Here is a 13,512-nt window from a genome sequence, read left to right as displayed (position 1 = left end):
CGTCTAGTAATGCTCTCCTGAATAAATTATTTATTGAGTATCGATATCACAATCTATGTCTTTTCTCTTTGTTTATTGGATCAGTGAATATAAAACTATACCCATAGTTACGATTATACAAAAGAATCTTAAGTCAGTGGTCATGGGTAAGACAGTAAACCAATTTATCTGCTTTCAGAGCTTTTAAGAAGTTAAAGTGCAAAATGACAGTTTTGTGCAAAAGAATTTTCAGCGAGTCCTGACAGTCAAAATATACCTGAAGTGGCTGCGAGACTTTACTTGGGTTTTCATGAGATCGTTTGTGTGTGAGCACGCTCGTGTTTTTCCCAGAGCAGATGTAAGGATGGGCCTTTACTTACTCTTCCCACCCCATCCCCCAACCCCTTCGCACAGTCTCACCTTGGGAAGGGTATGGGAATGAAGAAAGGAGTGTTAATAGGGTTCCCAGCTTTCCCTTACCTTTCACCTAGCCCCCTAACTACTGTGGGTGTTAAGTTTGGGCACACCCATTTCAAAACAAGGATACTGAATCTTGAGGGAAGTGTGAGACTGAAGTTACAGAGCCTGTTAAAAGCCGAGCCATATAGAGGGAGTAAAACCCCACGTGCTTCGTGCTGAAGCACCTGGGGGGTGGACCTGGGCCTACCTGGGGGGATGCTCAGCCCTGCGGGTCCGGGAGCGCGCAGAACAGTGGACAGGGTTTCTCCCACTTCTGGGTAGGGGCGCGCTGGGTGGAGGCCCGCCTACCCTCAGCCGAGACCCATCCTCCGAGCCGGGAGAGGCGGGGAGAGGGCGTGTCCCCTGGCCCAGCGCGACCAGCGCGCACGCGCAGCGGGCAGAAGGGGGCCCTGGCCCACTCTGAGCGCGCGGCTGCGCACTGTGCCGCCTGCCCTCCCGGAAGCGCGGAGCTCGGCCAGCGCCACGTCTATCCCCTTACATACTCTTAGGGCTCCACAGCCGCCGCCCCAGCCGCGAGGGGCGCAGCCCCCGAGCCGCGGCCCTCGGGACGGGACCGAGAGCATCATGGGCAGCGCAGCCCCACGTTCCGCCTCCGTGCTGCTCCTGCTGCTGCTCCTGCTCCTGCTCCGGGCCGAGCAGCCCAGAGGGGCCGAGCTCACCTTCGAGCTGCCGGACAACGCTAAGCAGTGCTTCCACGAGGAGGTGGAGCAGGGCGTGAAGTTCTCCCTGGATTACCAGGTGAGGCCGGGCGCCCGGCAGCGCTCCCTTCTCCCTCCACTCCCAGGTCTCAGCTGGACACTGGCGCGCCCCTGACTGTAGGCGCTCGAATTAGCCACAAAGGCTGTAGGGAGGGTGCATGGGGTGGGAGTCCCCGGACACCAGTTGACTTCCCCGTGTGGAGGAAGGTTTTGGATCATTAGGGCCCACCCGAGACGAGCCTGGCCAGCGAGGAGATAGCGCTGCTGGTGCGAACCCGGGATGGGGACGCCAAGGCGGGTCCCGCAGCCTGGAGAACTGGCCAGAGAGATCTCCGCAGGCGCCCGAGACACTAAGGAACGCCAGCTTTGATCGGCTGGACAGAGGCTCTCTAACCCCAGTCTTTTGGACTGCGTTGCGCCTTCGAGTACTGAAAAATGGCAGCGAGAGGAAGTGGGTTCATAGTTTTATTTTATTCCTCCCCTCTCCGGCGTTTACAGTTCGGGTAAGGTGAGGGCAGCAGAAGTGAGAGTGTGCGCTTTGGAAAGAAGGGATTACTGCAGCCATTGAGGCCTGGCGGTGTTTACAAGGAGTGGTGTGGCTGCATGACTTGGCTCTTGCCATATGGCTTAGAAAAGCTCAGTTCCTGTACTCCCGTCTCCTTTGAGAGAACCCGTGGCCCACAGGTGACAGGAGAAGGTCTTGAGTGAGTAGTCTGCCCCCGGTATTTAGTGAGCAGGTCTAGGGTTGGGGGCCAAGTGGGCATCATACTCAGACAGCTCTCTGCTTGTGGACGCATGCTGACAGGCACTTCAGAAATGAGGTGCCACGGGCAGCAGGAATGGGGCAAGCTATTTGACCAGTTCCTCTGTGCTTAAAGGTACTGAAGGAAGCTTGCGCTTGGAGACAACTTATATGTGGCAGTCTCAGTCACTGATTTGTCCACTTTCACATCTGTGTGGACAACATGCAAATTGTGACTGGATTAACATGGGCAACCTAGATGCATTGACAAAAAGAATGATAATTGTGTGGTTGCAGAGACCTTAGATGTCATCTGTTCACTGCCAGGGCAGAAATCCCTTGTCAAAGTGTGTCCAGCCTGGGTTTAAACACACTCAGCAACAGGATACTCACTGCTTTACGCAAAGCTTGCCGAGCAGGACTAGTAACTTTTGTCTGGACAAAGAGGCCATTTAAATTTGGAAGCAGATGGAGGCCATTGACCGTGTCCTTTGATGGATCTTGGTTATAGCCATTGCCTACTTGTGAGATTTTGCCTTATGTGGGTCTTATTTTTCTTATGTTACAAGGAGAGTTAGAACTAAATGATTCCCAAAGACTCTTCCACCGCTGACACTCAGAAATTCCATGAATGCCTTGATCAATATTTTTCTTGCATTCAATCAGTTATAATATATTGTTAATAGGTACTAGACACATTCAGCAAGCCAAGAATGACCCTTGCTGGGGGAGCGGGAGCATCTGTCTGTTATTGGAAGGGAGAAGCAGGAGGTGCAGCATGCATGCTCTAGGGTGGCCTCAAATCAGATCCCACATCTCCACTGCTCCCCCAGGGAGTTAGTTTGCAGTCTGACAATTGTCCAGTAATTGGCTGGCACTTTTTGGGCACTTGCTTTATGTTGGACACTGTGCTAAGCACTTTAGGTATGATAACTTATTGAATCCTACTTCATGGATAAAGACATGTCCTCAGAGAGTAAAGTAACTTGTTTAGGGTCACATGGCTAATGAGCGGCAGTGCCCTAAAGCAGTGATTTGCTGCGTGTCTTGTGTTAAGTATTGAACAAAGAAAGAATCAGTGGCATCTAGCTGCATTGGAATAGTTTCTTGGATATCCCTCCTCATCTTGCTCTTGATTTCTGGAAGCCTTATCAGCACCATCTCATGAAGAGCAGTTATCCTGGGGTATGCTTATTCATGCTTCAGAATAGTGCAGTAGGTAAGCGTTTGGGCACTGGAACCAAAAGCTCTCAGGTCAGATCTCAGCTCTACTTTATCTTGTGTAACCTTAGGCAGTTACTTAACCTTGGAGCCTCAGTTTCTTCTTCTGTAAAATGGAAACGATTAGGCTCATTGAACCCCTGCAGAACAATCTTTGGAGTCAGACAGGCACAGATTCAAATCTTAGCCCTTTCACTTTCAAGCAGTGTGACCACAGCCAATTTATTTAACCTTGCTCAGCCTCAGTAAAGTGAGAAGTGGCATAGCACCTGCCTTAGAAAGTTTTGAAGATGAAATGACAGAAATGTTTGTAGAGTCTGATCACAATGTCTGGTTGGCATTTGGTAAGTGGTGATTGCCCCTTTGATAACAGCAAACTTCTTATGGTTGTCAGGTCATCACTGGAGGCCACTACGATGTTGACTGCTATGTGGAGGACCCCCAGGGGAACACCATCTACAGAGAAACCAAGAAGCAGTACGACAGCTTCACATACCGGGCCGAGGTCAAGGGCGTTTATCAGTTTTGCTTCAGTAATGAGTTTTCTACCTTCTCTCACAAGACCGTCTACTTTGACTTTCAAGTGGGCGATGAGCCTCCCATTCTCCCAGACATGGGGAACAGGGTCACAGCTCTCACCCAGGTGAGTGAACATTAGCAGTTTGGGGCTGCTGAACCCCCTGGCACGTTCCTCCTCATTGACCTCTGTCTAGGCTGGTGGTCGGAGTCATCATCCATCCAGCTCCCAGTCTGGAAGTCTCAGGGTTGGTTTTGCCTCTTTCTTCACACCTAGTCCTAAAGAATGCCATCCTCTTCTTTCAATCTTCCTTTCCACTCTCTAACCAGATCCCTGCAGTACTTTCTTCTGATATTCCTGTCTCTACTCTTTCATTCCCGCTCAGTATTTTGCACAGTACCACTTTTGAAGTACCTGTGTCATGTGTCTCTGCTTATATGATGTGCCTGTATCATGAAGACCAAAGTCCTACTTTGTGTGATGTATTAAAGTAACACAAGGTACCGTTACAAAATAAATGCCAAACATCAATGGCTTAACAGAATAGAAGTTTATTCTCACGCATAATCTAGAAAAGGTTGGTGGGGAGCTTTCCTCCATGGTGTGACTCAGGAATCCAGGCTCATTCTTTCTTGTCATCTTTCTGTCTTCCCTTAGGGCTTCAGGGTCTTCTGCCTGTAGCTGCCAAAGGAGGAGAAAATGAGAAAAGTCCATCTACTTCTTAAAAGCCCATGCCCAGTGGGAATACATATCACCTGCTCATGCCCCATGGGTGAGAACTTAGTCATGTGGCAAACCTGGATGAAAGGAAGGCTGGCAAGTACAGCCTTAGCAACAGCTCTACACTATAGAGGAGAAACTGTGACATTTTGGGGGGATAGTCATGTCTGTCACCCTTGGCTGTCAAGGTTCATTATTCTATTATCCCAGCCTCCTTAATCCGTCTTCCCTTCTGCTATTTAAGCTCCTCCTTCCCTTTCATATGCAGGCTGGCTTCCTGAGGGCTAGGACCCTGAATGTTTTACTTTTGTATCCTCAGTGCTTCAGTGCATAAGGTGGGGCACAGGAAGAAGCTCACCAAACACTTGTCAAATGACTGTCAGGGCCCAGGGAAACCTGTAAGACAGGAATAACCATCGATAGCTGCACGTGTGCCAGAACCAAAAGCACAGCGTCTTGAACTTTCAAGGAGGCCAGATGATCTGGGCTGCACTCCAAGGTGGCTCCGTTCCTCTGTGGCTCTGGACACACTCATGAATGCCTGTGGATTCATTTGCCCAGTCTTCCACCTTCCCTATGCAGTTGGAGGCTAGAGCTGCACTGTTCAGTACAGTAGCCAGTGTCTAAATTTGGCTATTTAAATTAATTGATATTAAATTAAAAATTCACTTCCTCATCTGCACCATAGCAACACTCCAGGTTCTCAGTAGTCACAGGTGACTAGTGGCCATGCACAGAAAGTTCCATTGTCCAAAACTGGGTTTGAGCTTTGAGCTTGGCAACATGACTGCTGTTAGAAGATCCAGCCAAGGGTGTGTATTGTGTGTAAGATCTTTTGCAACCAATACTCATGAGAGTTTTATTGGCCACTATTGAAACAGCCTCTATTCGGAAGATTCTGTAAGTCTCCAAAAGCTGAGCTGAAGAACTTCCCCCTTAACCAGTAGAAAACAGATTGGTAGGAAAAGCTTTAATGAATTAGGTCAATAGAGACATTCTTTCCTGGAGCCTGAGCAGTAGTTTGATTTTGTTGCAGGAAAGGGTGATTTATGCTTCCCTTTTCTTCTATCTTAGAACCTCTTCTTTGCTCATGCTTAGCCTCAAAAGAGCCGTTTCCTTCCACTTCTCTGACCCTGCTTCCTTGAACCATCTGTGCCTGCCTTTGAGAGTACTTGCTTTTATGCCGACATTCACTCAGTTTACACACTGTGCCGGTAGTGGATGGCTCTGTGCCTGTGCTGGGCGCCCTGCAAGGAGCACAGCCCTGCAAGCCAGTTGGCCATGGGGCACTGTGGTCAGAGCTGTATGAAGTGCCAGGGGTCTTGAGGAGGCACTGATGAATTCTTCCAGGAGTCAAGAAGGCTTCACTGGGAGAGCTTTACCTTAAACTTGACAAGGTAGAAGCTTGGCCTCCTCGATGAAGAGAGCAGGTGACATTTATGGAGTGTAACTTACTTTCTTCTCGCCAGCCCTTTTCATCTTGCTTCGCATGGGTCCCCTTTTACCCAGCAGCTGCTGTCTCGCCTCTCCCCAGACTTCTTGCAGTGCAGTGGTGGGCCAGAGGCCATGGTTTCTGGCACAAAAGTAAGTATTAGGTGAAAGAACAGTTTCCATAGTGACCAGGGCCCAGGCCAGGGATTCAGGCCCAAAGGACTTGTTTCAGGCCTGAGCTCAGGAAAACCAGGCTCCTAGGAGAGAGGACCTGGGCCAGGAGAATGTGACTTCAGGAAAGCCAAGCTCGAGGGGCTTCTAGGCTTCCTGAGAATCTGGGCAGATCCTGGTCAGAGCTGAAGGTTTCTGACAGAGGTCAAAGGCCAAGAGCTACCTCCCTGGTGGCCTAGGAAGGGTTAAAGGTTTTCCTAAGTGCTCTGAGGCCAGCTTCTACTTCCCTGTCACTGAGTTCTTGAAGAATTTAAAGAAGCAGATACTTGGGTCAGGGGAGGCCTGATGAGGTGAGGGCTGCAGGAATTTGTCAGTGGTTATAGACTGAAGACCTCAGCATCCACAGGTGGCTGGGACAGGATTGAGTGTCAGTGTGGAGATGGAGGAAAGGGATGGTGCGAGAAGTAGGATGGGTCAGGGTGTCACCATGAAGTGGCAACTATCATCCCTGTGAGGCTCCAGGACACTAGTAGCCAGCCAGGACTGGTGGTCTTAGCAGGGTGGAAAGTCACACACAGGAGGAGAGCTGAGGAATCGTGGCCTGGGAAAACAGGACCCAGAAGCAGAGGGGTTCTGTTGGTTTTCTGCTGGGTGGGAAGCTGGCTGAGGGATTCCTAACTGAAATGTTGTGGTAACAGGCTGAAGAGGATTTAGACGAGCACTAATGGAAGATCTCAGTGGATGGGGAAGTAGCATGTTTTATGGTGAGGGTGAGCATCCAGGTGTCTGTGATTCTCGGGGATATATTGCTCTGGGGTCTCTCGCAGGTCTGTGTAAGGTCCTGAAGGTGTCTGCAGGTGTTAGTTGCCAAGAAAGCTGTAGAGTATCACCTATTGCTCCGTTACCCTCTTGGAACTGGTCCCTTTGCTGTCACTGACCTGATCTCATCTGATCTGATCTGAGATTGTTCCTTTAAAGGCCACCGAGGCCTCTTCATGCAGTCCTAGTGCCGGTTTCTGGCCTATGTCACTGGATCTCGGCCAGAGAAGATGGCTTCACATAAATATCTGACTTATCCTCTGTCTTGGTGTCTGCACCTGTGATTTCTGTGTCCTCCATCTTTTCTTCTTCCCTTCCTCCTTCCTCTCCAGTGATTCTGGGTCCTGGGAGAAGGCTGGAGATGCTGACCAGTACTGCTGAATTCCCAGGCCAAGGCCTGCAGTCCAAGGAGCACCCAGTCAAGTGAGTCCAGTGTTTCTGAATGAGTTTGTGACAAATAAACTTGGAGAATGGAATTCTAGCCTGGAAAATCAAATGAGCCCTTCCGTAGTGTTCTCTGCGGATTTATACATACAAATGTGTACGCATATGTGTACCTATGAATACATATCCGTGTGCCACACACATACATATACACATATGCTGTGACCATGATACACACATGTATACACTTACATGTGTGTCTCCATCCCTCTCGCTGATTTCAAGAATGATCTTCTTTGTTATCAAGTCCTGTGATTTCAGTGCCATCAACTTCCTCCCAATCCACTCTTCCCTGACATGGTGACCTTCTTAATTGAGGCCCGCATCTTCTCTTCCCAGTGGAATTGCAGCCACCTAAGTGGTTTCCCTGCCTGTAGACTGGTTCACACACATCCCTTTCTGCATCATATCTGCCAGAGGCAGATTCTCGTAAAGTGGGACTCCAATCTTGCCAATCTTCTGCTCACAGAGCCACATGGTAAAGCCTTGGACCTCAAGGCCCTTTACTGTGAGCTTCCACCTTCCCACAGCTGCTTCTCCATGCATCCCCATCACCATGTCAGTCCCTGATCCCAGACCAAGCCCTGTATAGTTCTTTGCTTGTGCTTCTGCTGCCTGGGATGTGTTCTCATCCTCAGCCTGGTGACGTCCTGCCCATCCATCAGGGCTCAGCTTGTCTTGTCCCATGTCAGGTACTCCATCTTCTCTGGCAGGCTCAGCATCTTTCTCCTGGGTATTCCCACGACTCTGCATACCCTTCTGTTGTTGGCTTTTTTTATATTGCATTATAGTTGAGTAATTTTTTCTCTAACTTGTGAACTTTCTGAGACCCAGGACTGTGTCTGGCTCTGATTCTTAATTCCTTGGGCCTAGCACAGTGCCTGGAAGAAAAATAAACATTGAATAAATGTTTGAATGAAGGAATTAGTGGAAGTGTGAGCGATTAAAACTCAGCCATGATTTGAAATCCTTGTAACTTCATCCTACAAGTATCTATCCTGAGTCCCCCAGCCCCACCTTCAATCCTTTGTGATTTTCCAGGGATCACCAGGGTGATGTAAATACAAAACAGATTTGTATTACCACGTCTGCCTATATAGGTAGTGTCTGGCAGGGAGCACTAGGGAGGCTTCTAGAAATGGCATATATTGAGTTAGCTTTGACACGGGTTCACATAGGTTAAGCCCGACTCCGCATTTACCTCTTTCCTACTTCTTTCCCAGTTTAGTGTTCTATTCCATCTGTGAGAGTTGACATACTCTAGTGAGCTTTGGAAGCATTCCCCAGAGAGCTAGGAGGAGCAACCACAAATGTGACCATTGCCCCCAGTGCAGAGACCTGCACCCGAGCTTTCTCTTCTGGTGGTTGGCCTTTGAAGCCAGTTCGCTTTGGAAGTTCCCTTTGGAGTCAACTTCCTGATGTCTGGAACCCTTCTTAGGATCATTTGTCCCTTTTTCAATATCAAATGTCTGCAGGTATAGCCCACCTACCAAATGCGGGGAAGTGAAGAAGTCCAATGCCGACTACACTCCAGTTGTGAAAGATGATATGTAGCCCAAAATAATAGGGCATAGAGGATGTCACTGAGAAAACGAGACAGAGGTACTCACTGGGGGACAAATAGGCTTGTTCTTCACTTGATATTGCTCCTTGAGCTGGTACCCAGTCTAACACTATCAGTTCCATCTGCTACACAGTGATCATGCCACCTTTCTACGTGTGACATTTCACCACTTCTTACACATGGACCAGGATGAGAGGGCCAGCCACGGTGTGCAGGAGAGTCCCATAGCTTTGGGAGGTAGACCTGTTGCCAGAAAGATGGAAGCTGCTGCCCTGTAATGCAGAGGCTGAAGGGAAGCTTTTGTTCTTCCTTACATAGTCTAGTTCAGCTCCTAGAGTGGCCCAGAGTTAAGGATACCCAATGAGGCAAGTAAGGGTAGCACCACTGTTTGGCAGTGGTTTCCTGTTTGTCTTCTGGAAGTGGTTTAATGTGAGAGAGAAACAAGGGTGTTGGGGAGGGAGGTCACAGAGTGACTTAGTCTTTTCTAGTTTATTGTACTGTACTTTACAAATAGTTTGCCTTTGGAGTTTGGGAACTGAAGTGAGTGTCTGGTGCATGCTTTGTGAATTCCTCTAGCCTGAGAACTCACTGATAGGATAGAATTTTCTAGGTCTTGGATACATGGTGTTTTAGAGGCTGCCTCTGAATAAGAACTCAGTGTTTTCCCACGGGCATAATGTGTTAGTTGTCTGTTGCTGAGTAACTAATTACTACAAACGTAGTGTCTTAATGCAATACTCACTTATTACTGCACAGCTCTGTACGGTGTGAGCCTGAGCAGGGTGGCCAGTTTCTTTGCTTGGAGTCTCCCAAAGCTGATGTCAAGGTGGTGGCAGGTTGGGCTCCTACCTGGAAGCTCTGGGGAAGGATCTGCTTTTATGCTCATTCAGGTTGTCGGTGGAGTTCAGTTTTTTGTGGTTGTAGGACTGAGGTCCCCATTTCCTTGCTGACTGTTGTACCCTCAGCTCCTGGAGGCCTTTTTCTGGTCCTGGCAGGTGGTCACCTCCACCTTCAAAGCCAGTGTGGCACACTGTATTCTTCTCATGCTTGGAAACTGTCTTGACTTCTGCAACTAGCTGGAGAAAGCTCCTGGCGTCTAAGGGTGTCTGTGATTAGATCAGGCCTGGATAACTTCCCCATCTTCAGGTCAGCTGTGTCATATTAACATGATGCAGTCACAGCGGTGACAGCTCATCATATTCACAGCTTTCTGGAATTAGGGCAGGGGATCTTGGTGGTGGTGGGAAGGACATTTTCAGACTTCTGCCTACCACACTGAATATTTTTGCAGGTAAAGAAAGTTATGATGTAGTATGTGTTACACATAAGCATATGTGTCTATGTGGTGCCTGTTTATATATATGTGTCTTTGCATGTGTGTGCATGTGCTTACGTACATGAGGCATGTGTCTTCACGTGTTTGTGTTTATAGGTAAAACTATAGGCTGCAATTACATAATAGAATGAGCATGAGCAGTGGATTCAGAGTCCAAACACAACTGTGGTCTAGTTCACACTTCACTGTTTATTAGTTGTGTGACTTTGGGCAATTTGTGTAGCCTCTTGGAGCCTCAGTTTCCTCATCTGTATGTGGGATAAGCCCTCATTAACAGTGAGGGTAATGATCCATGCCTATCAGGGATATTGTAAGGACTGGATAAGAGAGTATGGGGCAGTGCTTGAAAGCATAAGCTCAGGACTCAGACTCTAACTCAGCCACATACTAACTGTGTGGCTCTGGGCAAGTTACTTAACCTCTCTGAGCCTCAGTTAGGCTTGTTGTGAGGATTAAATAAAACCACATAAAACCCTTAGCATAGATTCATAGTTAGCATTCAGTGGATGTCACCTAGGATGCTGACGACAGCATTTGCTGTTTGCTGGATCCCACATATGTCTATGGGTTAGCAGCGTGACTGCTTTTCTCTTCCTGCCCAGATGGAGTCCGCCTGCGTGACCATCCATGAGGCTCTGAAGACGGTGATTGACTCCCAGACGCATTACCGGCTGCGGGAGGCCCAGGACCGGGCCCGAGCGGAAGACCTTAATAGCCGAGTCTCTTACTGGTCCATCGGCGAGACGATTGCCCTGTTCGTGGTCAGCTTCAGTCAGGTGCTACTGTTGAAAAGCTTCTTCACAGAAAAACGACCCATCAGCAGGGCAGTCCACTCCTAGCCCTGGCATCCTGCTCTAGGGCCCCTCATGTCCCAGCCTGGAACAGCTCTCGTAGGTCTCCTAGGCGCGTAGCCCAGGGTGGAGGCAGAACGATGCTGCTGTGGTAGCCCTTTGCCTTTCATGCCTATGCTTGATTCTTGCACCTCAGCAGCTGAAGGTCTCAGAGACCAGTAATCAGAAGGCATCCGACTGCATTATGTGTGCAGCACTGAAAAGATGTTTACAACTAGGCTAGGGATTAGCCACTGTGGGAGGGTGGGCAGGCAACAGTTCAGTGGCCTGGCTGGTAGCAGGAACTCCAAGTGCCCAGGCCTTTTGGGCAGCTCAGGGCCCTGCCTCTGTTTCATGATGCATGGGTCATTTGTCTTGGGTGTCCTATCCCATGTGGAGAAGAAAGGGGCTCTAAGTTCTGGCTCTTCCTCCCCTGGGGTTCTCTGTACCTGAGGTTACCAGGCCCTGGGCAGTTTTGCAGATCTGCTTACCCCAGGTGAGCAACAGTGTCAGCCATGCAAGCAGGACAGAATGGTGACTGGGTGCCCTTGGTGAGCTGTGTATTTCCTAGGAGGTAGAAAACTGTGGGAAACTGTGGCTAATAAAAACTAAGTGTGAGCATCCTGGAGACTTGTGCCTTTATTTCTGTCCCTTTCTGGGGACTCCAGAGCTTACTGCAGAGCATGGGTGTGTACATAAATAATTAGAGTGTGAGACAGAGTACCTAGAGAGGTGCAGAGGGTACTGTGCAGAGATGTATAGGGTGGGCAAGAAATCACTCCTTCCAGGTGAATGAAAACAAAATAGGAAGTCTCCTCACGTGGTCACACACCATGTTGTACAATGGAACTTTGCAAATGCTGTTTCCTGTGATAATACCTTCTCCCTGATATCTGCATGCTCTGCTCCATCATTTCCTTCTGACCAAAAGGCACATTATCAGTGAAGTCCCTCCCAACCACTCTTCAAGATGGTACCGTCTCACTTGCCCTTAGTCCTCCTTGCCATTGGTAAGAAATGAATGCATACCCATCAGGTGTCTGTGCAGTAGCTCTGGAGGGAAGATACAATGTCTCCACTAAAGGAAACCTATCAAATCTGAAATCCTGTACCATCTGATAGGCATTAATGCATTGTAGGAAAGGAAGCGAAATAATCTCTTTAAAAAGATGCCCCATAAACCTCACAAATTATTTAGCTTGATTAAAGGATAAATATTGCTTATCTTTCATATGTTTTTGATATTTCTTTTCTCTGATTTTAGAATTAAGTACTGGGTATATATAAAAGGTTACTTGCGAAGTATGTCTAAGGTGAAATATGTCTAAAGTGAAAAACAATACAAAATCCTATGCTCCCGCTACCTAGATTAAGCACTGCAACATGACTCATTGCTTCTGGAATGCTCTCTACTTGCCCTTCTCCTTCACCCTCTGAGGGAACCACCAGCCTGAATGTAATCTTTATCAAGCACTGAGAAAGGAGTTTAAAGAATCGAAGGACACAGCTTTACTAAAACTCACGTTGTCTTCCACTTTTTGTGGAAACTAGGTTCTTTCAACCTTAAAAAACAAAAACAAAAATGGGAATGCTGGTGATACCTGTTTTATTTATATAACATTGTAATCATTTATCCGTGAATATGTAGATTCATTGAGGGGACAAAAACCCTGCCCCACTGGTTGATTTAGGAAATAAGGTTGGCAATAAAACGTACTGCTTATGCAGTGTTTATGTTTTGATCAATTAGGTACTAATAACAGTTGTAATAACTACCCAATCCAGAAGAAATATTTTTAACACTTACAGTTTTACGGTTAAACAGCATATGAAACATTTTGAAATTCAAGATTTTTTGTTATAGAGAAATACAATAGGGTACTCTATATAATTTCAAACAGAGTAATACAGTTCCATAAGAAAGATGAAATGGAAGTATGACTCTAAGAAGGAAGGAGAAAGATGGAAAATTTCTGAGCATTTATTTATGGATAATGATGGGTATCACATCATCTTGGTAATTAGAATCCACTGATACACTTAAAATAGTGATGTAATTTTCAAAAGTAATGGTTTAATATATGGTAGAAATTATCTCCTTTGTCACTATTTAAATTCATGATGAAATATTTTAGATGTCAGCTTTAAAAATGTATGAGGCCTTAGAGTTTCTCCAGTGCTTTTAGAGGATATTTAAGCAAAAGAAATAGGAAATGCTGTTTGCATCTGGATTTTCTGGAGAGACTCTTTCCTTGATATCTGGGAAGCTTGGTGAAAAGGGTGTCAGCACTGGCATTTTAGTAGAAAGAGGACTGGTGGGTAAGATACTCAACCTCTGTGAACCTTCATTTCCTCATCTGTAAAATGGGCAGAAGGGAGTATTTTTACTGGCCAGGGACTTGGGGCTTATGCATTGGTGAACAGAATTAGGATTCACCCTGTTTTCAGTAAAATCCCTTTATTTATTTATTTATTATTATTATTATTATTATTTTTTTTTTTATTATACTTTAAGTTCTAGGGTACATGTGCATAACGTGCAGGTTTGTTACATATGTAT

General features: G+C 47.2%; 1 protein-coding gene across 1 annotated transcript; it reads left to right on the top strand.

The window, feature by feature from the left end:
* The first annotated feature begins 848 nt into the window (after positions 1-848).
* On the top strand, positions 849-11,580 carry TMED3 (transmembrane p24 trafficking protein 3). The gene is made up of 3 exons (XM_017886862.1): positions 849-1,197; positions 3,515-3,763; positions 10,725-11,580. The coding sequence occupies exons 1-3, from the start codon at positions 1,024-1,026 to the stop codon at positions 10,959-10,961; spliced, it is 660 nt and encodes a 219-aa protein (XP_017742351.1). The 5' UTR covers positions 849-1,023; the 3' UTR covers positions 10,962-11,580.
* Positions 11,581-13,512: the final 1,932 nt, after the last annotated feature.

The sequence above is a fragment of the Rhinopithecus bieti genome, unplaced genomic scaffold, assembly GCF_001698545.2.
Source record: "Rhinopithecus bieti isolate Rb0 unplaced genomic scaffold, ASM169854v2 scaffold_15087, whole genome shotgun sequence".
Lineage (NCBI taxonomy): Eukaryota > Metazoa > Chordata > Mammalia > Primates > Cercopithecidae > Rhinopithecus > Rhinopithecus bieti.
This window is presented reverse-complemented; position numbering and strand designations above follow the sequence as displayed.